Here is a 23,833-nt window from a genome sequence, read left to right on the forward strand (position 1 = left end):
ACACACACACACACACACACACACACACACACACACACACACACACAAAACCCCACCAAAGATGTGGATGGAAGACCACGAAATTTAGATGAAATTCATTTTACCATATATGCTGAATCGGGTCTATCCAAGTTTGGGTGCCTTTAAGCACCCATCAGTAATATGTTTCAAAGTCCCCCAGATGCTAAAATAGGCTACATTAACTAACCAAGTGTAGGACAAAGGCAAATTTTTCTCAAATAGGAAGTTTGTTTCATTCCTGTAGTGCAGATCTCAGCGTCAAAATGTCTTTCCCCTGGACTGAGAAGGATGAGTCTGTAAACAGAGAAGCAAGCAGCTCCAATGCACCCTCTCTCCTATGACGAAGACACTGCAGGGGATGCCTCATTCCTCTGAAAAGGAAGCTCTACACAGCATACCATGGACTTTGAGAAAAAAGCTATAGATGGTACCTCACACTTCTCTGCCCTCTGAGGAGGAAGCTTACATGGCACCATTCTCCCTCTGAGGAGAAAGCTTTACATAGCTTGCTCAGTCTGAGGAAGAAGCTGTGAATGGTACCTCCCAGCCTTCTCCCCTGAAGAAGCTGTAGAGGACACTTCTGCCCTCTGAGGAGATTGTTTACATAGCACCATGTCTCATGTGAGGGTGGAGCTGACACAGCTCACCATGTGCTCTGAGGGGCAGATGGACAGGATTCCTCACTTCTCTTCCCTCTGAGGAAGAGGCCACACGTGGTTCTTCACACTCCTCTTCCCCAAGGAAGAGACTGTACAGGACACCTTTCTCCTGTGAGAAGGAAGCTTACACCATCGCTATGAGGAGGAAGCTGTTCAACATGTCTCTCTCCTCTTCTGAGAAGGTGGCCTCTCTATTCTGAGGCTGTACCCTGCACTGTTCTGAGGAGGGAGCTAACCATGGCACCTCACACCTCGCACCTCTTCCCCTGAGACAAAAGCTCTTAGTGGTGAGGGAACTTTAAAAACTTCCTGTTACCCAACTATGAGAAAAGCAAAGATGATCAAATGTCTGTTACTTGGCTAAAAACCCGCATAGGGAATATTCTAAGAGCTGGAGAATCAAAGAAAATGCCACTTTTTGTCTCCCAGAAAAGACAATTACCTGGGGCTGCTCAAGCCTCACAGATCAATTTCTGGCTTCTGTGCCAATGCCCACAGGGCACACTGGAGATATCCAGGAGACATGACTTGGCAATGACACTGACTATGAGTTTCAAAGTTATCCCTACAAACCACCGCCTGTACACAGAGTAGCATTGCTGCCCCAGCTGGCTAGGGTGCCCTCAGTAGGTATGATCAGGAAATATGGGGCTATTTTTGGTGATATTTTTCCTTCTAAGTACATAATATAAAACTCTTTAAGAAAAGTACCAGTAAGCTGGGTGCAGCGGGGCATGCCCGTAATTCCAGCCCTCAGGGAAGCAGAGGCAGGAGAATCTCTGTGAATTTGAGGTCAGCCTCAAATTTGAGGTCTACAAAGTGAGTCCAGGACAGCCAAGGCTATACAGAGAAACCTTGTCTCATAAAAAAACAAAAAAAGAAAGAAAGAAAGAAAGAAAGAAAGAGAAGGAGGGAGAGAGGAAGGAAGAAAGGAAGAGAGGAAGAAAGAAACAAAGGTTCCAGTAAGCGCAAGGAAATCTAGCTATGCAAATTTGTTGCTAAATTTTATATTTGGATAGTAAAATTCCATACACAAAAATCAGTTTTCACTTGGATTCTCAAGAGAATCACTGTAGTACTGTAGTTCTGAGGGTCCATGTGCCATCTTTATTATACTGATCTGAATAAACAACAGTGAGACAGCAAGACAGAGGATCACTACCTGCGTCAGGCCCCTTTCCTTGTCATCTTTTAAGGCTGTGTGAAATCCGGCAGAGAGGTTGTTACCCACATTGGTTTGCATAGTCCTTCTGAGTCACTAAGATGGATAACCCATCTCCCTTCTCCATTAAACTTCATTGTCATGCAAATACTTAAGGGAGAGTGAGGAGAACTTGGTTTTCCTGACAACCCCGCCCCCAGCATGGTACTCTCTTGAGACCATGTTGAACTCCTACCTCCTTGTTTCTATGACTTCTTGAAGCTTTAGGGGGCATATGAGAAAGAGGGTCAAGGAGACCTAGCTACACGAGCCTAGCTCTGTAATGGCTTCAGAGACTTCCTGACTTATCAACCCACATTCCTTGTTATGGGCTAGATTCAGTATCTATCTTCTAGCAAGTGAACTGTGGTGAGATGGGGAGGCATCCACAATGGATCAGAAACACTGGCTGGCACCCACTCCCTCAACACTATTATTTCTTGCTGCTCTGAGGAACAAGCCATTGCATTTTAGATTATCTTTGGGGAGATGCTGAAGACATTCTCTAGCCCTAGAGGCTGTGAGGGACCCTGCGGTTTACAAGAAACTGAGCCCTGACAATATCCATGTGAGGGATTTGAAATGGATCATTCATCACCAGAGCCTAAAGATGAGACTGCAGCCCAGATGATGATGATGATGACAACAATAATGATGATGGTGATGATTATGATGATGACGATAGCTTTTGAGACATGGTCCTGGTCTATAACTCATTATGCAACTCAGTGCTTACATGATGACAGAGTTTATTGGAGAAAGAAGATGAGTTATTCATTAGTGACTCAGAAGTACTGTGTAAACCAATATAGGCAACAACCTGCTGCCTGGATTCCACAAAGATGTAATAGATGGTCTGGAAAGAGTCTAACACAGATCTTAATAGGTAGTGCTCCTCTGTCTTGCTGTATCACTGTTGTTGGGTTTTCAGGATCAGTAGAATAAAGATGCTACATAGACCCTCAGAACTACAGTTCTGGACTCATGGCAATCCTTTTTCCTCAGCCTCCCCATGTGCTGTGATTGCAGGTCTCTGCCACTGCACTAGCATGACCATGACTCTGATCTCATCTTTGTGAACATCAACAGATCCAGCTAATCGGAGCCCTGAAACCATGAGATAATGGATGGTGCTTATTTTAAGCTCCCGAGTGTTGGGGGTCTCCTGTTACATGCGTCAGTGACAGAGTGATGAGGCTCTTATTTAGACCAATAGACAATATGCTAATTGGGAGAGAATGGTGTCCGTGGGCTTTAAAAACAGCCCCTCCCATTGTCATTTTTAGATATGGAAGTCAAATTATTTACAAATATTCATGGCTTTCAAGAAAAGTGTTGTCTAAGGAAGAATCTTTTGCAGACATAGTTTCTCCTTCCTCTCACAAAACATATCTATATTTTGAAATGATCTAAGACATTGCAATTTCAATTATTTTTTCCTTTCCTCTGCAGAGTAGATGTGCCATGCTTGTCAGATACTCTCCGCACGAAGGAACAGGGTTACGCCAATGAAGCACATTTGTTGTAAAGCAATTTTTTACTTATTGGGGGTTGGTATCTCTTTCAAACTACAAATTAAAAGCTACCATTCCCCTGACATAGCTCAGTTCTAAGAGAATTCTCCAGAAGGTATGCCCTAAGAAATGGTATGAAGTTCTTTCTATCTCTAAAACAGAATGTATGTGACAAACATTAGCTCTTTGAGGCAGGAATAATACTTAGGAAAGAGAGGAGATGGTGAAAATAGAAAACAGACACCCTTTTGACTGAAAGGCTGGGATCACATGCATAGAAACACGACACCCCACACACGCTTCTTATTGACCCACAGATACTTTATGTCTAGAAACTGGACATGATTGAGTTTATTCTTTCTCAAATATACTTGATAACTCATATTTTTTACAGGGAGGTAGGTATGGAGTCCCAACCCTAACCAAGAGGCTATTTGTGTTTGATGCCTGTTGGGAGAAGGGGGATAGGTTTTTTCCAGTGGAGTCACAATGGGTATGTCAACCGTACTGGGCAGGCCCCATGCTTAGGTTTAGAAAAAATGAACTTCTATGCTCTTATTGTTTTGTATTTTTTTTCTTTCTGAAGAGGGGATATGTATGAAGTTGGGTAGCTAGAGGGGTGGGTGAGAGGGACTTAGGAGGAGTTGGGTAATGAGAAGGGATGCTATCACAATATGTTTATGAAAAATAAATAAATACAAGATATTAAAAATGAAAAAAAATGCTCTCTTTGAAAATGCTGTGTATCCCCAGAGGATTCCAAACCTTTCAACAAGGGCTGTCATAAGGAAACACTTAACTTCGATTACAGTTCTCAGATTTCTTTGGGTATGAGTTCTTTTATGTTATTAGTAAATTAATCACTACATTATTGATAATAATTACTAACCACAGCATCGGAAGCTTGCTCTATGCTACTTATTCCATAACTACAAGTTGAGACTTTCCTGTCAATGCAACTTTGTTCATCTATAGGAGATCCTGCTTCTCCCTTCTCCCTAGACAGTCAGGCAGGAATCCATGTGCCATGCACATCCCTCCTAGGTTTACTCCAAAACAGAAGGGATTCTGGGAATCTGTGCTTACGATGATGACATAGTAGCCACTCAGTACTGAAACCATTAACAATACTTCTGCTAAGTTGCTTTCGCTCATGGTCTTAGGCACAAGAAGCAAATACTTTTTTATACTATAAATATATTTTTAATTGTTCTCTGAATCCTTTCAAATTCCTGTAATTTTCTTTGGTTGAGAAAACAAACTGATTTTTTTTTTTTTTTTGGTTTTGGTCTTACTTCAAATTTAAATAAAAACACCTGAGTGGGAAAGGGTCACTTTGAGGGCCCCTTTTCTAGTCAGTATTCCATGTGGTGAAGACTCATGTTAGGCAAAATCATCTTTACCAAATGGCTGTCAGTTGTATCCCAGGGTATCCTGTCAAAAGGAGTCCTGGGGAAGAAGAATGAAGATGGCAGCAAATCCTTCTATGCACGGATTCATGGAGCCAAACTCAAGGGCACTCTGTTCCAGTGAGTACCCAACAGGATATTCCCTCAGAGCACTCTGAGGAACACACTGCCTTGTTTTGAAGGCCTCCGTGGGTAGGACACACTGGATCCTGCCGTTGGCTCATCTAGTGATTAAACAGTTCCAGACAACGGCACCCTGAAGCAGCAAATCCAGAGTATTTCAGGTTCCCTGTTTGCACTAGCTCCAGCTTTGAGAGTTTCTGAGGGCTGTGAAGGGAGCTAAGATGGCCTTGCTCTGAGGGTGCCATGTTCAAAAGCTCAAAGCTCAAGGCAGCCTTGAGGGCTGGCTGTAGCAAATAAAATGATGCCAGAGTGAAAGCTTTAGAATCCCTTTAGAATCCAGGCAGTCAGATAGACCCAGACGCCCAATTGTCCCAGAGAATTTAGAGGGAGAAAATAAACAGACATTCAAAAAAATTAAGATAGAGTTTCAAAGATCTACATTTATTAGAATAAAGTTAAAATATCCATAAATAATGTGGTTGCCAAAGTTTTTAAAAAATTTTAGAACTGGATTGCTGCTCCGTGGACACCAATTTTCTGGCTTTTGCCATAAGATAGAAATCAACACCCTTTGTGTGCCAGGCACACAACAGAGCCTCTCTGAAGAGACACCTCTCAGGGGCTCTTACCCAATGGCAGGTACAAAAAAACACTAATTAGATGGTCTCAGGGTGGGTGGAAGGGGCTGGGAGAGAGAAAGAGTCAGCCAGGGTTGGATGTTTAGGCAGCTACTCAAGCCCAGGTTGAGAGTTTTACAGAAAATTCTAGCAAGATTTTAGGGGGCTGGGAACTCATAAAGCAGCAACAAACAGAATGTATGTGAGGGAAAGTGACTCACCTTTCATCAGGACTTCGGCATGGCCAGAGAGTTCAGAACCTACTGGCAGCTGCTTTTCGTTTTAGGACTAAAATCTATCATTTCACTGGGGAGATGGGGAATAAAAGTACCAGGGCATCTCCAAGGAGACTCATCTCCCCAGAACATCCTAGGAAACAGCTCTTAAGGGGATCATTGTTTTTCCTGCCAAGAAAGTTTGTATTTCTTTCCTCTCTCTTGTGTGGTCGTAGGACATGTGAAAGAGGCTGTCCCAGGTATGCAAACTCAGAGTTCAAGATCATGGGGAAGGTGCTCTCAGGAAGCACTCTCAGAAGGTAGATAGTGAATGATTCCTTTTGCAGATAGGAAAGGGTCAGACTTACCGGTTCCACATTATAGGAAAACAATGCGTATTCCTTATCCGGGGAGATTTCATATCTGACGGCTCTTAAAGATTCCTAAAGGAAAAAAGAGAGAGAGAGAGAACAGAATTTACAAATGTTGCTTATAACATCTCTGAGTCTTGAGTACCACTGGTGCTATTCTCAAAATCCTCCACTAAGTGGAGTTAAACACTGAACCAGGAACATTAGGTGTCGCTACGTTTTTTCTTAGTTAACAAATCAAAATCTAGTAAACAGATGCCTTTAAAAAATCTATTGTGCCTGGGTGTGGTGGCTCATGCCTTTAATCCCAGTACTGGGGAGGCAGAGGCAGGCAGATCTCTGAGTTTGAGGCTAGCCTGGTCTACAAAGTGAGTCCAGGACCAACAGTGCTATACAGAAACCCTGTTTTTTTGTTTTGTTTTGTTTTTTAAATCTGTTTGTGTTTGATTCCAAGTTTCAACCCAACACTCCTTATCGTGTCCTCTGAGGCAAATCAATAGAAACAGAAAAACAAGCAGCATTGTCCTGGAAGACCCCATGGTTCAATGTGTAATTATCATCTTTTCCTTTTTCATTCATCTGTTTAGAAGCCTATGCTAAGTAGAGCTGGCACTAAAACAGAAGCAGATTCTACACACTGCTCTGTAACTTGTCTCTTCACCATTGCAGACTTCCCCAGAAGTCAGCACACGGAAGGCACACTTGCTGTTTTTTTGCCAAATTCCTTTGTGGCCGGCCATCCCTGTGACTGTGTGCAGCACCAACCGAGAAGTTCCTCTCATCTACTTTGTGCTCTGCCCTTGCACGTATTCTTGCATCAACACCCTGCCCCCTGAAGTCCCTCATCATCAGCCTGGTGTCCATCACTCGAGTGCTTCAGTGACCACCTGAACATTCTTGAGCCATTGAAGGTGACATTGTGCTAGGCATCTCTGTGTCTCTTCAGCTTCTTCTCATGCAACGAGCATGTGAAATGATTACAAAATTTGGTTTCTTTGGATTATTACGTTTTGGTCTAGCTGTATTACCTTCATATGCCTTCATTTATGCAGTCCTTACTTAAAGCAGGGTGATTCTCAGTGGCTGCCTTCCAAAAATCACCACGAGCTTCAAACCAGTGCACACTCCGTCCTCTTATCTAGGGGAACCCAAGACTTGACTCCTCATGCTGTGGTGTCCACATTTTCATGAACTAATCAAGATGTAGTATTGTGCATTTCTGTTTAAAGACATCTTACTGATTAGACATGGCTAATCCATCAGCACAGAACTCCTTGCCATCTGCACTCTAACAGCCACACAAAGCTAAGCTGCAACCACATTTTCTCCATTGGATGCACACACCACAGCCTTCCAATTATCAGGAGTACTAGACTTGGGGAACCCTGTAAGCACAAGATCACCCACAAATAAACATGTAGCAAGCACAGTACTCTGCAGTGCACAGGATAAAAAGCAACTGTTCACAGTATGAGAATGTAGAAAGCAGAACTGTGCTCTGTCTCAGCTGACACAGCAATACAGGACCAACGCAGGATGCTCAAATGCCTGCCTGCCCTGATGGAGATGGCTTTGATATTCTTCAGGTGTAATCCTGTGGATTACATGGAGACTCTCAGATCTACGAGGGTGAACAGGGGAATAACCCCACAGCTGCTCCCATCAGCTGTGACTAAGAGCAATACCATGCCAAAGACCTGGCCCACGTGTCTCCGTGGATGTGGGCAGGTAAGTGTTTTTATAGGTTAGGCATTTAAGGGCTAGAGAGATGATGAATGGTGATTTAAAAAAAGTTCAACAGATTTTGATAAATCACTTTCCACGAATGGCGTTTGTACCCCACTGTGAGTATGTGGACCCTGCCTCACCCTCCACTGAAGTAATTTGTAGTGTGCCCTTTCCTCAGTTTAGACCATTGTAGGTGTAGCTTGGGGCTTGTGTGGTAGTTTAACTCACAGGCACACTCATTCTTTGCTGCCTATGGTACGGTAATGTTGGCCTTTCCTCACACAACTGATGAGCCAAAGCCACCTGCGTGTTCTGAGCTCTGATGTTCCCCTGCTCTCTCCTGAATGCCTGCATCCCACCTCCGTTATTTAGCCAAATCACTCTTCTCCGGGTGCTCAGGGTGTTGTTTTGGTAAATGTTATAGATCAGCTATCACCACACTAAATAACCAATCCTTCCTTTCTCTCCATAGTCCTGTCTGTACTTGGCTTCCTCATACACATGTGTGCATGAGTGTGAACCCACACAGCCACACATATTCATTCCTTCCACCTCCCTCCTAAGCCTTTTCTTGTCTTTAGAGCTTCCCACATTCTCTGACTCCGATCTCCGCAGATCATTGGGATCTTCACTTTCCTAGAAAAACAAAACAAACAAACAAACAACAAAAAAACCCACTTCCTAAGTGACACCATCCTTCCTCAGGACTCTAAACCATGTGCCTGCTGAGAGTCCAGCATATCATCCCGGATGGGCTATCTGAAGTCTGTCTGGAGCCGTAAGGAGACAGCTGTTTCCCACAGCTCTGCCTGGATGTCTGGCAGTCCTCTCTAGTCACCGTTACAACCCATCTCCCAGTCCTCTGGCCTTTCTTTCCAGGTTCTCTGGCTTCCTCCTTCCCTCAGATGAAGGTAGCTGCTCACAGTAGTGCAGCCAACTCCCTCTCCTCCTGCTGCCACCCCATTCTCGCTCTCAACCTTTTCTCTAGTCTCTTGTTTCTCCTATGTCTTCTATTCAGCTGCTCAGAGTCCCCTGAGCCTCCCTTGGAAACATCCTGATTGTCCACTCTCTTGCTTCTCCTGCTACCCTCACCTGGGGACAGCACACTTCAGACTGAGCCCTCCCCTGGCTCTCGACTCCATTTGCAACCAGTCTTTCCTCAGTGGTCATGTGTGATGTGTGAAAGGTGTAACTCACCATTTGTTTCCCTGCTGGAAATCCGAGTCAGCTTCGAATCTCTCCAGAGGTCATCACTACCTATGGCTCTGATGACCGGCAGGCCCAGCCTGGCCCTGTTCTACTCTGTAGCCTGCCCACCTTGCCTTCTCTTTACCTGTCACTCCCACATTCCTTTCTCTACACCTTCCAGAGCAGACCAGCCATGCAGCCATGCAAGGTTTGTATTTCCCCTTCTCTGCCTGGAATGTTTGAAGCTTTCATTTCTTTAAGGCCATCTTCTAAGTAAGTCCTCCAGTGGCCAAAGGATGCATAAAGTAACAAGCAGTCTTGTCTGCACCATTCTGTTTTTTTTTTTTCTTCCTGTGACCTAACCATTTTCTAAGATAGCATAAAGGAAGGCTATTGGTTCCAATCTTGAGTCTCCCTCAACAGTTTTGTAGGTTTTTTTTTTTTTGTATGCAGATCTTATCTCCATTTTGTTACATCATTCATCTGTAATTATTCAAAATGATGAATGTTTCACAGAGATAAAAATGAATGCTGTCTCAATGTCTCAATGTCAACTTGCATAAATTGCTAATATACAGGGATTTAATGGATTTGGGCATCTTGACTTTACATTCAGAAGTGTTGCTAAATTTGGGTTTGTGGCTTTAAAAGATAGATTTCTGAAAATTTTCTTCACAGTCATCTTTTCTATGAATAGATTCTTCTCCTCTCCCTATGGTACTCAGTCACACTCCACAGAGGTGCTGGCACTGTGGAGAAGGTGGCCATTGCTAGCTTGCCGGACCGGGAAGGCAAAGCAGTCAGCCTTCATCCTTTTGTTTGGTGGCCTCTGGGTTTCTGTCAGTGACGTCATCTGCCTCCTTCTTGTTGGTGCCTTGCTCTGAGCATTTGTAATGCATGTATTGGCTTTTTATGATGTTTTTCATAGATGTATGAGGTGATTTTTTTGTTTTGTTCTTTTTAGTCTGTCAACATGATAAATGATATTGTTTTATCTTCAGATGTGAAGTCAACCTTACATTTTCAGAATAAATTATATCTAGCAATGATGTATTATCTCCTGTGTGTGTTTCTGGTTTTGAAATACCCATGTTATATATTATTGTATATTTCTGTATCTGTGAGCACAGGGAAAATTGTTCTGTAGTAGCATATTCGTTGAGTTTTCATCTCAAGGTGCTGTTGGCTACAAAGTGGACTTGGGAAATATTTCTTCATTCTCTGCTATTATTCTGTCTCCCTCCCTTTTCTATTGCTATAACAAAGGACCTGAGACATAGCAACTTATAGAGAATAATAGCTGATTTGGTTCATAGTTCTGCAATCTGGGAGGTCAAGGGACACAGGCATCTGGTGAGGTCTGTCTGGCCCCACTGTGACACCGAGATAACAGCAACTCAGGTGTTTCTTCCTCTTGCCACAAAGCCACCTGTGTCATCATAGGACCAGAGCCCCAAAGCCTCACCTACCCCTGATTATTATGAAGAAGATCCACCTCCTGATTCACACAACAACTTGGGAGCTAGTTTTCTGACACAGGAATTTTGGAGGACATATTCACACCATGGTATAACTTCACATACAATTGATATCATCTCGCCCTTAAATGTTGGAAAGCCCTTTGAGCCTTACATTTTGTATATGTAGTTTCAAAACTATTTCTTCAATTTATGATAGCCATTAGGGGCTGTCTTAGTTACTCTTCTACTGCTGTGATAAGACATCTTAATCAAGGCAACTTATCAAAGAAAGTATTTATTTGGGGCTGACAATTTCAGAGGGTTAGAGTCCATGGCCATCATGGAAGGGGGCATGGCAGCAGGCAGGCAGGCCTGGTTCTGAAGCAGTAACTGAGACTTTATATCTTGAGACATAACAATGAGGTAGAGAGAGCCCATGTCCTGACACACCCTCTCCAAGGCCACAGCTTCTAATCTTTCTCAAAGAGTTCTAACACCTGGAGAGCAAGTATTCAAACACATGAGCCCATGGCGGCCATTCTCATTCTAACCACCAGCCCAAGCATGCTATTATCCAGGGTGTGTACTGGGGTGAGGCTGTACATAGTCCTTTATGACATTTCTAGTATGTGTAATGATAGCCTCTGGATTATAGTTAAAGTTTTCTGAATAAATAAATGATGATTTGCATTTAATTTGTTATAAGGGAGGCAGTGCTGCAGCTGATGTAACTAACACAGGCTAGAAGAGGCTGGGAAGATGCAGCCTCCTGCACTCAGGAGGAAGACCATGATGAAGATCAAATGGGGTCAAGACCAGCCAAGGCAGCAAGCATTCGAGGTGTACTAAGAGAAGCCCCTATCTCTATGGCTGTGAACATGTAGGCACCTGGCCTACCTTTTCTGCCAATATAAATAACAGACAGACTGACAAACTGCCTGTAATTGTCTTTTCTGAGACTCTGCATTGATGACCACCTTCCCAAATAATATGGCCCCATCCAGCCTCTACTGAGCAATTCCTGTGACCTCACTCCGCTTGTTCCTTGACTTTCATCAGTCTATGAAGGAATTCCCTGCAGATTTCAAATGTTGCATCTTTGTTTGTTACCTGAATTGTAAACATCATTTATCTGTGTAATGATTTATGTTTTTAATGTCTAAAATGTAAAGTCACAGTAGGCTAAATAGAGTCAACATTCCTCTTACAGCTTCTGCGCTCTGTAGCTTTTGAGAAATTCTTTTGTGTTGAACCAAATGACTGACTTTAAAAGCTATTAGAGACTTTAACAAAATTTGGATTGAAGTCTGTGTGTCTGTGAGTGTTACATGTTCTCCAGTGGTGCCGGCAGAGCGTTCCAAGAGGGTGCTTGTCTCCTTCAGTGCAGTTCATACCATTGGCAGAATTCAGAATCAAAGGCTCATGTGACTAGAGTCACCTTCTGAATTCTCTAGTCCTTACCACTTTCTCTCCACTTTTGTGTAAACTTAGTTTTAAGCTTGGACTGTAAGTTCAGAAAGCCCTGTGACTTGCATTCCACTGACACCATTTTCTATGTGAAAGTTTGAGAAATTCTTAATTGTTCATGCTTCTGTAAAATGGAAATAACATTTGTTCCTGCCTTATGGTCATGGTGGGTCATTCAGGAGAGTAAGAATAAGACCCAGCCACAGCAAGGATGCAAAGCTAATGTTGCCATCGATCTGAGTATGATGTCTTTAGTGTGCTATCCCTGTAGGTCAGAAGTTCTCGACCTGTGGGTCATGGCCCCCACAGGGGTCACATAACAGATATCCTACATATCAGCTAATTACATTATGATTCTTGACACTAGCAAAATTACAGTTCTAAAGTAGCAATGAAATAATTTTATAGTTGGGTCATCACAACATGAGGAACTGTACTAAAGGGCTGATGCATTAGGAAGGTGGAGAACCACTACTGTAGGTAAAAAAGCATCTGTTACTCTAAGTGTGGGGACTTCATGGCTTTCTCAGGTGTTCAGTCTTATATATGAGGCTGGGTTTTGAGTCAGAAATGCCTTCCATAGGCCTGAGTTAAAAATGCTTTTGTCCCAGCTTTAGGATATAGCACATGGTTGCCTGAAGTAGGCCACTAGGGGTGGGCCTCTGATGGGTTAGCCCAGTTCTAATGGAATCTCTTTGCTTCTTGATCTATCCTGATATGGACTCCTTCTGTTGTAAACTTTCATCACTACAAAAGAGTGATACTTGTCTTGTGTCATGATGGATTGAGCCAAAACAAGCTTTTCTTTTTTTAAATGCCTCTGCCCATTATCTGTAGGCAGTTAATGGTTGATGAGGAAGGGAGAGACATTTTCTTGGTGGTATAGCAAACTGGCAAAACTCCCACGCTATTTTAATTAACCTTTTACCCAAAGTCCTGTAAACAACCTTAATGAAATTTACTGGTTCATCAAAGCAAAAAACCCAGGAAGCTATGAAAATCAACAAGAAATGAATTTTGAAAAGAAAGGGAATCAGCAGGAGTGGGAGGGTACAAAAGAGGAAAATAAAGATGAATATGATAAAATACATCATATAAACACATGGAAATGACATGAGACCCTTTATTATAAATAATTAATACATGTTTAAAAAATTTAAGTGTTTAACAAAGCTTTTTTTCAAAGTTCTAATTAGCATCATATTAAAATTTGGTGTCAGTCTTCACAGAATTGGCATTTTGATATCATCTTTGAAAGTTTTCAAAATTTTAACAATATTTTCTAGTTTGTCTTACTGAAAGCTTTATAGAAGTGGCATAAGTGGAAGAAAAACTGTGTGAAAAGAGTAGAATGTTCCTATCTGCCTTCAGACAGGGATGGAGTAGGGAGAAGCAAAATCTTTGTGGTTTTTAGAACAATATTCCTGTGAAACTCACAAAGAGAGAAGTAAAGTACAAGCTGAGGTGAGGGTAGGAGGCAGGCGTTGAAATGGTGTACTCATAAGTGAGTATATGCCATGTGCATCTTTCTGCCTCTGGGATGCCTCGCTCAGGATGAGCTTTTCTAGTTCCACCCATTTGCCTGCAGCTATCATGATTTCCTTGTTTTAATAGCTGACTAATATTCCATTGTGTAAATGTATCAATGTAAATGTACACAATTTCTGTATCTCTTTCTCAGTTGAGGGACATCTGGGTTGTTTTCAGATTCTGGCAATTACTAATAAAGCTGCTATGAACATGGTTGAGGAGATGTCCTTGTTGTGTACTTGAGCATCTTTTGGATACATGCCTAGGAGTGGTATAGCTGGATCTTGAGGAAGCACTATTCCTAATTGTCTGAGAAAGCGCCAGATTGATTTCCAAAGTGGTTGTACAAATTTATATTTCCACCAGCAATGGAGGAAGGTTCCCCTTTCTCCACATCGTCTCCATCATATGTTGTCACTTGAGTTTTTGATCTTAGCCATTCTGATAAGTGTAAGGTGAAATCTCAGGGTCATTTTGATTTGCATTTCCCTGATGAGTAAGGATATTGAGCATTTCTTTAAGTGTTTCTCTGCCATTCAGTATTCCTCTATTAAGAATTCTCTGTTTAGCTCTGTACCCCATTTTTTAAAATTGGATTAGTTGATTTGTTGCTGTTTAACTTCTTGAGTTCTTTATATATTCTAGATATTAGCCCTCTGTCAGATATAGGGTTGGTGAAGATCTTTTCCCAGTCTGTAGGCTGTCATTTTGTTCTGATGACAGTGTCCTTTGCTTTAAAGAAGCTTTCGTGAGGTTCTAAGATTGTTGATCTTAGAGCCTGTGCTGTTGGTGTTCTATTCAGGAAGTTGTCTCCTATGAAAATGAGTTCAAGGCTCTTCCCCACTTTTTATTCTAACAAATTTAGTGTGTCTTGTTTTATGTTGAGGTCTTTGATCTACTTGGACTTTAGTTTTGTGCAGAGTGATAAGTATGGATCAAGTTTTTATTTTTCTACATGTAGACACATGGTATATACTTACTTATAAGTGGATATTAGATATATAGGACAAACATACTAAATATGTACATCTGAAGAAGTTAAGCAAGAAGGTGGACCCTGGGTAAGATGCTCAATTCTCATTCAGAAAGGCAAATGGGATAGACATCAGGAGAGGGAGAAAACAGAGAATAGAACAGGAGCCTACCACAGATGGCCTCTCAAAGACTCTATCCAGCAGTATATCATTGAAGCAGATGCTGAGATTCATAGCCAAACTTGGCAGAGTGCAGGAATCTTATGAAAAAAGGAAAGATAGAAAGACCTGGAGGGGTCAGGAGCTTCAGAAGGAGAGCAACAAAACAAAAATATCTGGGTTCAGGAGTCTTTTCTGAGACTAATACTCTAACCATAGACTATGCATGGAGATAACCTAGAATCCTTGCACAAATGTAGCCTGTGGCAGGTCACTCTCCAAATGGTACCCTAGTAAGGGGAACAGGGGCTATCTCTGACAGGGGCTATCTCTGAATTCAGTGGCAGGCTCTCTGATCACCTCCCCCCTGGGGGGAGAGCCTTACCAGGCCATAGAGAAGGACAATGCAGACAGTCCTGAGGAGACCTGATAGGCTAGTGTCTGATGGAAGGGGAAGAGGACCTCCCCTATCAGTGGACTGGGAGAGGGACATACGAAGAGAAGAGGGAGGAAGGACAGGATTGGGAGGGGATGAGGGAGGAGTCTACATCTGGGGTACAAAGTGAATAAATTGTAATAAATAAAAAAATAAAAAATAAAAAAGAAAGTGTACACTGACTCATAAGAGGTCATACATGCAATTCAACTGAACACCTGTCAAACTCAAAGGGACCACTGCAATGCCCTCATCAATGAGGAAGAAGGCTTATTGCCTGGCAGTCTTCTAAGCTTGCCTCTGCCATCCATTCCATCATTTGGAACCAGACGAACTCAGGAACTGAGGTCACTACAGTGAATGTCAGGGAAAACACAAGGTGCAGTAGCCAGTTAACAGATTGGAAGGGAGTGTTCTGATAGCTTTGTCTGAGGCTTCGCTGACCTTGGTAATGCCTCCGTAGCATCTGTGGTCTCTAGACTAAAATTTTATATTTGGCAGCTTGATTATTCCACAGCATATTTTGTGACCGCCAGGAGCAACCCTTAGCATGTAATGGTACCATCCCACCCCCAAGTCACAACCACAGCAGTGCACCCTTATTAGAGGTGAAACAAGGCCCCATCTTGCTAAAACACAGATGTTCTCCATACACCCAAGGTATGGCTTATAGCCCTCATCTGTGGTTCTGCTTTCAGCAGCATCTGTTATCTGTGGTCTAAAATAGTAAAAGGAGAGTTCCAGAAGTGACTCATTTGAAGTGGGGTGTCATGATGCATGCCTTCAGGTGCCATCTGCCTTGAGTGTGAACTGTGCCTTTGCCCAGCAAACCCATACAGCACACACACTACCAACTCACTCATCATTCAGCCGCAGCCTCAGGGATCAGACGGACTGCCACAATACTGCGGTACCGAGGTCAAGCCATTCTTATCTCACACAGTGATGATCTAAAAGCACAAAAGTAGCAAGGCTGGCAATCTGAGCGTGCCAAAGAGAGGCTGGAACAGGCTTCCTTTGAGAAAAGAAAAGTGCCTGACTCTAAACCTCACACTACAATAAGAATGAATTCCTCACTGTGAACTCGTGAAGAAGGAAAGAGATGTGCGCTAGCTTTCCTGACTGTTCTTCTCCAATGCTCAGGAGTTATGGCCATAGCGTGCTCACTGAAGGAAGGGCATCACTGATCATAGGATTTGGTGAAGGTCATGATGCAGGCATTAACTGAGTATCTTGAAGAGTGTCCTTGGGACCAAGGTACTCCACTCTAGTGTGGAATTAATCAAAGCTCTCTCAGCTCCAAGATAGCTGTAAATCTTAGAAAAGAAATCCTTTAGCTTCTTATTTTCTGATCTGTTTTGCTGAAGACTACATCCTTCAAACCCAGGGCTTAGAGGAACTGAGCTGTAACGGACCCGGGAGTCTCCTCCCTGAGGTCTGGCTCTCATAGTACTGGAAGGTGCTTTGCAAACTGCCAAGGGAGAAAAGCAATCATCAGCCCTATCCAGTTGTAAAGCCTATGAAACACAGCAGTGGCAAGAATGGCAAGCTATCTCAAGTGGTGTAAAAGTGGGCCTCACATATAGGGGCCAGACAACAGCCATATAATAGAACTTAATGGCTGCTCAATGGGAGGGAAATAACACTTTGTATTATAAACCCAACTGTTTACCTGTAGTCATGGAGGTCATAGACCATGGTAGAAAACCATTTTTTAAAAAAAACCAATATAATTTCTAACTGTATTCTAAATATTTATCTTCATACCCACAGGTAGGTGTAGCTTTCCCCCCTCATAAAACAAAAACAAAAACAAAAACAAACAAAAAAAACCACCTTGTTTTTGCAGCAGACAGAGGCTACTACAGAGATCCACAGTTGGTCAAAATGCAGAGAATAAATGCCCAGCCCCAGCCTGCACATTTACAACACAACTTCTACAACTAAGGCTCAGTGAAAAGTGCAGAACAGGGGAAAAGATTGCAAGAGCCAGAGGCCAGAACACCTATGAGACAGTGTCTTGTATCTATTACAGGGAGCACACACATGGAATATCAACAATATGGTCACCCAAACAGAACATGCACAATGACAAACCAGCTGACATACCATCATGGCTGGAGAAAAAAATGAAAATTTCGTAGGCCCTATGCCCAGATGGAAAGGCACAGACAACTAATGGCTACTAGCAAGTTACCTGATTCTAACTGACCAGCCCTAAACTCTTGTATATATGAGCAACACTAGAGAATACAGTAAGAGTTGAAGGATGGGAAGGAGGGGTGGAAATAATGTAAAGATAGTATGTGTATATGAAATTCTAAAAAAAAAAAAAATGTCCTGGGGAGTTCTGTAGCAGCCCGATACAAGCTAGAGTTATCTGAAAGAGGGAAACTTCAATTGAGAACATGCTTCAATAAGATCTGTCTGGAAGGCATTTTCTTAATTAGGGACTGAAGGGGAGAGTCCAGTCCATGGTGGGTGGTGCCACACCTGGGCTGGTGGTCCTGTGATCTATAAGAAAGCAGGCTGAGCAAGCCAGTAAGCAGCACCCTCCATGGCCTCTGAATGAGCTCCTGTCTCTAGGTTCCTGCCCTGTGTGAGTTCTTGTCCTGACTTCCTTTGATGATGAGCAGTGCTATGGAAATGTAAGCTGAATAAACCCTTTCACCCACAAATTCTTTGGTCATGATGTTTCATCACGTAACCCTGACTAAGACAGAAATAAGATAAAATAAAATAAAATTAAATAAAATAAATAAAATAAAAATAATTAAGTATTTTGGCTTGTGGGTCCTTTAAGAATTTCAGCTATGCGAGGCCACGTGTGTACAATGTTTAGGGTCCTTTTGGGTAGATGTTCAGAATATAAGGAACTACCAGGCCCTTACCCTGTAGACATTGTGGCATCATTTGTCTTGAGGTGGCCTGGTGTGATGGTTGATTTGAATTGTCAGTCTTGATAGAATCTAGAATCACCAAAGGAGAGGGTCTCCACGAAGGATTGTCTACATTAGGTTGGCCTAAAACCATGCTTGTGGAGATTATCTTAACTGAGGTGAGAAGATGTACCCCAAACTTAAACGGTGTCTGTAGGAGTCAGAAGTGGGGGCTTTGTAGGACTGGCCAACCTCCTTCCCATCCAAGGGGCTGAGACACCAGCTCCTGCCAGGCTCTGTTTTCTGTGAGAAAATGAACCGTGGCTGCCAGATCTTGCTATTTTTCAGGAGATGCCAGAAAGCTGAATTTCAAGTTGAGATAAACCAGTCCTCAAACCAAGTAAAACATCTGAGGGACAGCACAGCTTCCAGCTTCAATGTGACAGAAAAGACAGGTTATTTTCGCTTCTAGAGTTTACTCCCGTGCTAAGTAAAGCTCAGACTCAGATCAGAGATTCCCTGGAGGCTGCGCCGCTCATGTATGGCATGTGAGCTGTGGGCAGGAGCAGCTGAAGCTAAGCAGGGTCCATGGCCCCAGGGCTGACCTGTTCCCCTCCTGTGATGCCCATCAGAACTTCCTTTGTTCTCGGGTACAACTGTGCCCTGGACTCAGGGACAGAAAAGGGTAAGAGGCAAAGGGCATGGACTTAGTTCTCCTCCCAAACTTCACAGGGCAGAGTGGACAGCAGTGCATGAAGCCCTGGGTAGAAATTCATGAAAGTCAAGTGAGTGGCAGTTACTATCCAGGAGCTCATTGGAGGAAGGAAATGGGAGAAGAATGACCTCATATTCTGATCCCCAGGACTCCTGCAGTTCCTCTCCCGGCTGTGGCTGCAGCTGCTCTGGACTTTGGAACAGGTCTCTGAGCAGTCGCCTAATTATGCCCCTCTCGTGAAGAGTTAGAATTAATTAATTTGCAGAGACCAAGATAAAACTCAAACTTGATGTCTAATAGTGATATAAAATCAAAAGTAGATGTAAGTTAGAAAACAAAATGCTTTTTTACTTAAACGTTAATTTGGTGAGTAAAATAGTAATTAGCTCAAGTAAAGTTAGCAAGGAAGCAAGGCATAGCAAGAAGGACAGACAGAAGTATGGCTCAAATGCCCTCCTGACAGCCAGCTTTTCCCTTCAAGGACTTCCAGACATCCATACAGTTCTTCATATTCATCTTAGGAAGGTAGCAATGTCTCATCTCTTTGGAACATGAGGTTCAAGTTTTATGAATCAGATCAAAATTATTGCATAAATGCCATGAGACAGCAGCTGTGTAAATCGCATTAGGAAACAATACAGAGTTCTGCCTGCCAGCAAGATGGGCTGACTGCATGCTTTATATTTATTTCCTGGCCTTTTTGATACAATGATGATGTCCTCCATTACTCACCGACGTGCTGTATTCTCCTATGTGTTTTATAGAGCATCATGAATCCTTTTCCTATTTACCCCAGTGTCTCTGGAGCTATTGTTTTAAGGGCTACATCCTAATTCACCATTTCCAGCTACTCATCTCATCCACTGAGTTCCAGCTATTTTTGTTAATGTAAGCTGTTGTAGCTTTCAGATTGTTAACTAGTGAAAAATTCCCCAGAGTGGCTCAAAATGTACATTTTTTTAAAAAATGCTTTTGAAATGTGTCTTCAGGCTTCCTCCTAAACGTCTGGCACAATTTAAATGACACACAAGCCTGTGTCTCTCCTACCACTGGCATCACGAATAAAAGGGGCTCAGAATGAGTATGTGTGTTGCGGAAGTGAGGTGACAGATGCTCTGGCCTCAGAGACACAGCCGTGTGCCCTGAGGCCCCGCTGCTCTTCAACCTACTGCAAGCCCTCACACAACACCTGCTGTCTTCACTAAGAGCCAACCCCCTGTTTCTCCTACTACCTGGGAATCAGAGACAACTTGACTACCCTACAAGGTCAAGGTTCAAGGTGTGAGAACTCTCCCTTCCCTTGGGGCCTTTCACAAGCAGGAGCCCCTGTTGGAGTAGAAAGTTCTCTTCTCTCTCCTTTCTTTCCTCCCTCTTCTCCCTTTCCTTGACCCTCTCCTTCTCTCTCCTTCTTCTCTCTCTCCCCATCTCTCTCTTCAGAATCCTACAGGACTGTACACACTGTTAATTCTCCCCTAATTAAGAGTTCCCCTGGAGGTCAGTGCCTCTCATTTCTAAAATTCCTAAAATCAAACAACAGGCCAGTACAGCCATCTCTCCTGAAAGAGCCCTGCAGAATCCCCAGGTGATATATGAGGGTGAGGCCAGGGTTCTTTTATGCTCTTTGTCAGATTCCTTTCTGGGAGGAGTTAGACTGTCAACACGAGCCAATGACAATCCAGCTGCAGAGAGCTAAGTATCAAGTACAGGCCACAGACCTCCTCATCGGAGGAGATCTGTTCTGCTCTGGACGTGCAGAACATGCTAAGTTTCCTGAGGAACGTAAGGCCTCAGGAAAGCCTATTTCATCAAGTCAGTAAAATGTGCTAAGGCCACGTTAAGCACACTTCTATGAGAAAAGAAGGGAGAGACAAGGCTGGAGAGGAAACACAGTCTGCTGCTCAGCAAAGAATAGACTCATGAGACTTTCCAGGTGACCAGCAGACCTACGTCAAACGCCAGCGGAGGCAGGTGATTTTCTCACAGTGGCCCACTTTGCAGGGAAAAAGGTGTGTAATACGCCAAAGACCGTTTGTGTTTGTACAAGAGTCTCCCTACAGCAACGAAAATAAAATAACACTTGAGTTATTTTTATTGTAAGAGTCAAATAGAATGTTCCAGAATTCCTGAGACATCAAATGTAGCTCGTGAAAGTTACTTTGTGTTTGATTTTTAAATTTATTTCTGGACTGTTTGTTGGTGTCACTAGCAGTGTTTGAGGACTTGACCTCACTCTGTAGAGCAGCAGCCCACGCCCTATTAGGAAGTCCATTCTGCCCTCTACTGCCGCTGTCTGGACACCCAGATTCTGCCATCTACTGATGCTGCCTGGATACAGTTCAGTGAAGTGTTATCACTTGTTCCTGTCTGTGGTCTTGGCTGTTTTCTGGGTCTCCCTGTTTAGATACCCTAACTCCTCTTACTTGCACCCTGAGCACGGCCTAAGCTCTCCAGGTGAGGTGGACATAGAGCATCCACACATGGTTTACATTTTCTAGCGTGATATGTGCGACCTTTCACTTATCACAACACTCCTGAGAGTCAGGCCTGGGACAGACGTTGCAAATAGTAGGGGTCCTGTGGTCCTCAAGTACAGCGCCAGTGGGAAGGCCAGATCCAAAGCTCAAGGCCATAACCCTGGTGCTGCATGGGTCCTCCATGCCTTTCATTGATGCAGATGTTCCTAGAAGGCCGCTCACCTCTGTTTGGTCATCCTTTAACACTCATTCAATAAAACACAGCTTCTGGCTGTAGCGAGCCTTACAGCTGAGAGCTTGATGGAGGCTAAATTCAAAACAATGGGCTAGGGGCTGGAGAGATGGCTCAGCACTTGAGAGCCCTCTACTCTTTCAGAGGACCTGGGTTCAGTCACCCACATGGCAGTTTACAACCTTCTGTAAGTTCAGTCCCAGGAGATGCAGTGTTTTCCTTTGGCCCCTTCAGGCAAGTATGTGGTACACAGACAGACATGCAGTCACATAGGCTTTACAAATAAATAAACAAAAATTTAAAAGTAACGAACTGATGTGTTTGGAGTAGAAATGTTAAGGCAGGAGAGCATTTGGGCTGTGGTATAGTTATGGCTCATGATGACTTTTATCTGGGTTTACCATGAAAAAGATCAAGTGGTACAGAAAGATAGAAAAAAATGTACAGACTGGTGATGAAAAATAGCTGGAATAAGCTAAAAGTAACAACCAAGAATGTGCTGGAAAGAAAAGGATGCAATTGTTCAAGAGCAACATCCATAGAGCACTTGTCCATAGAGCTCTGGCTCCCTGGGGGCACGGCCCTGCCTAACAAAGGTTTTAACTTGTAAAATTACAAATGTATTTGAAAGGAAGGAGCCCGAGAGTCTGAACTGAGAATACCAGTGCTGGGGCTCCTGGTTCCCAGAAAGCACCTGTCTAGGGAAGAAGTTCCCCAGGCTCAGCGCACAGAAGCTGCTGCAACTGTGGCCCAGGGTGAGGAGGCTCCAGCCAAGGCCACAGCAGAACCTGGTGGTATCACTCACATGGTACTTGTTTTGCAGGCAGGAAAGACATGAAATTGAAGGCATCAAGGGATCTCGTATCATGGTTCCAGAGAGCTGCTAAGGCCAGACAATGTGTGGGGAAGGGGTTGGAGCACCTGCAGGGAGGCTCCCACATGAAGAGGGAGCCTAAGATGCAAGGGAGCTCTCAGGATGCTGGAGATGCTAGGACAACAGTATGTCTGCTGAGAAAAGGGTTATCGTGGGGGTCTCCCTAGAGAGAGGTGATCGAGCAACAGGGCTGGATGGGAGGAGGTACCTGTGCCCATTGGAACCCAAATAGTTTCATCACAAGCTCCAGATGCTAGATTTGGTGTTTGCCCTGCTTGACTTTGGGATTGCTTTGGTCTGACCACTTTCTGCCGTTGTCCCATTCCTCCCTTTTAGAGTGGGAATGTTTGCTTTGGGCCACTGTATATTGGAAATAGGTAACTTGCCTTTTAATTTACATGAGCTCGCAGTTAAGGGACAGCCTTAAGCCTCTTGGACTTTTAAGCAGTGTTGAGACTATTAGGAGACCGACTTCTGATGTCAGACTGAATGCACTTTGCATTGTGAAATGGCATGAACCTTTGGAGACCACGTTTGAAGGTAAAGGCTTAAAAGTTGACAAAGGTAATGGCCAAGGGGCAGACTTGTGATGACTCACATTGATTTTCAAGTTGACAATATTTAGAATCACCATAGGAGCAAACCTCTGGACAAGTCTGTGAGGGATTGTCTACATGGGGTTAGTTGAGCTGGGAAGGCCCATTCTAAATGTGGGCAGCACTGTTCATAGACTGAGGTCCTGTACAGAATAAAGAGGAGGAGGAGGGGGATTACAGGTGCTCATCACTCACTGCTTCCTGGCCATGGACTCCACACAACAAGCTGCCTCGAGCTCTTGGGGCCACTCTTTCCTCACTGTGTCCAACTGTACCCACTTCAAATTGGGAGCCAAGAGAAACCCCTTCCTTCCTTAAGCTGCATTTGTTAAGTGTTTTGTCATAGCAATACAAGTGACTAATTCAATAACAGTGTTAAAGATCTTTCATTAAACAATGCTGCTTCAGAAAGGTAAGGCATGATATACCACACGAGGCCAGCACTCAACCCAAGTTCTCTCTTTTTTGTTTTCCAAGAAAAGGTTTCTCTGTGTAGCTCTGGATGTCCTGGAACTCCTTGTAGATCCTCCTGCCTCTGCCTCCAGTCTGCTGGGATTAAAAGGCCTGTGCCACCAATGCCCAGCTTTAGCCCAACTCCTCGTCAGTCCCAAGGATACTGACTTGGCTCCTTCTTACTGGGTTCATACAGGGTCACACGTTCTTCCACTCAATCACTTCAAGCTAAGGAAGAGGCTAGAAGCAGATAAATGTATAAACGATCTGTTTTAATTGGCTGAGGAAAAAGAGTGTGGTTAGTGAGATTACAGGATATAGTTAAAATTTTTTGCTGACTACAGAATTCAGTTTGTTTTCTGTTTCTCTACTTGACCAACCTGACCTTTGGGCAGAGTGCAGGGAATCTTATGAAAGAAGTGGGAAACAGCAAGATCTGGAGAGGACAGGAACTCCACAAGGAGAGCAACAGAACCAAAAAAATCTGAACACAGGGGTCTTTCCTGAGACTGATACTTCAACCAAGGACTATGCATGG

The 23,833-nt window shown here is 43.4% G+C and overlaps 1 protein-coding gene across 3 annotated transcripts in view; it reads right to left on the bottom strand.

Annotated features, from left to right (window-relative positions):
* Positions 1–23,833, bottom strand: part of Dpp6 (dipeptidyl peptidase like 6) — a 749,167-nt gene that overhangs the window by 218,334 nt on the left and 507,000 nt on the right. For all 3 annotated transcript variants that reach the window (XM_055612951.1, XM_055612949.1, XM_055612950.1), the window contains exon 5: positions 6,128–6,202. In XM_055612951.1, the coding sequence (XP_055468926.1) occupies positions 6,128–6,202 (75 nt within the window). The remainder of the gene's footprint in view (positions 1–6,127; positions 6,203–23,833) is intronic.

The sequence above is a fragment of the Psammomys obesus genome, unplaced genomic scaffold (genome assembly GCF_907164565.1).
Source record: "Psammomys obesus unplaced genomic scaffold, mPsaObe1.curated_primary_1811, whole genome shotgun sequence".
In the NCBI taxonomy this organism is placed as follows: Eukaryota; Metazoa; Chordata; class Mammalia; order Rodentia; family Muridae; genus Psammomys; species Psammomys obesus.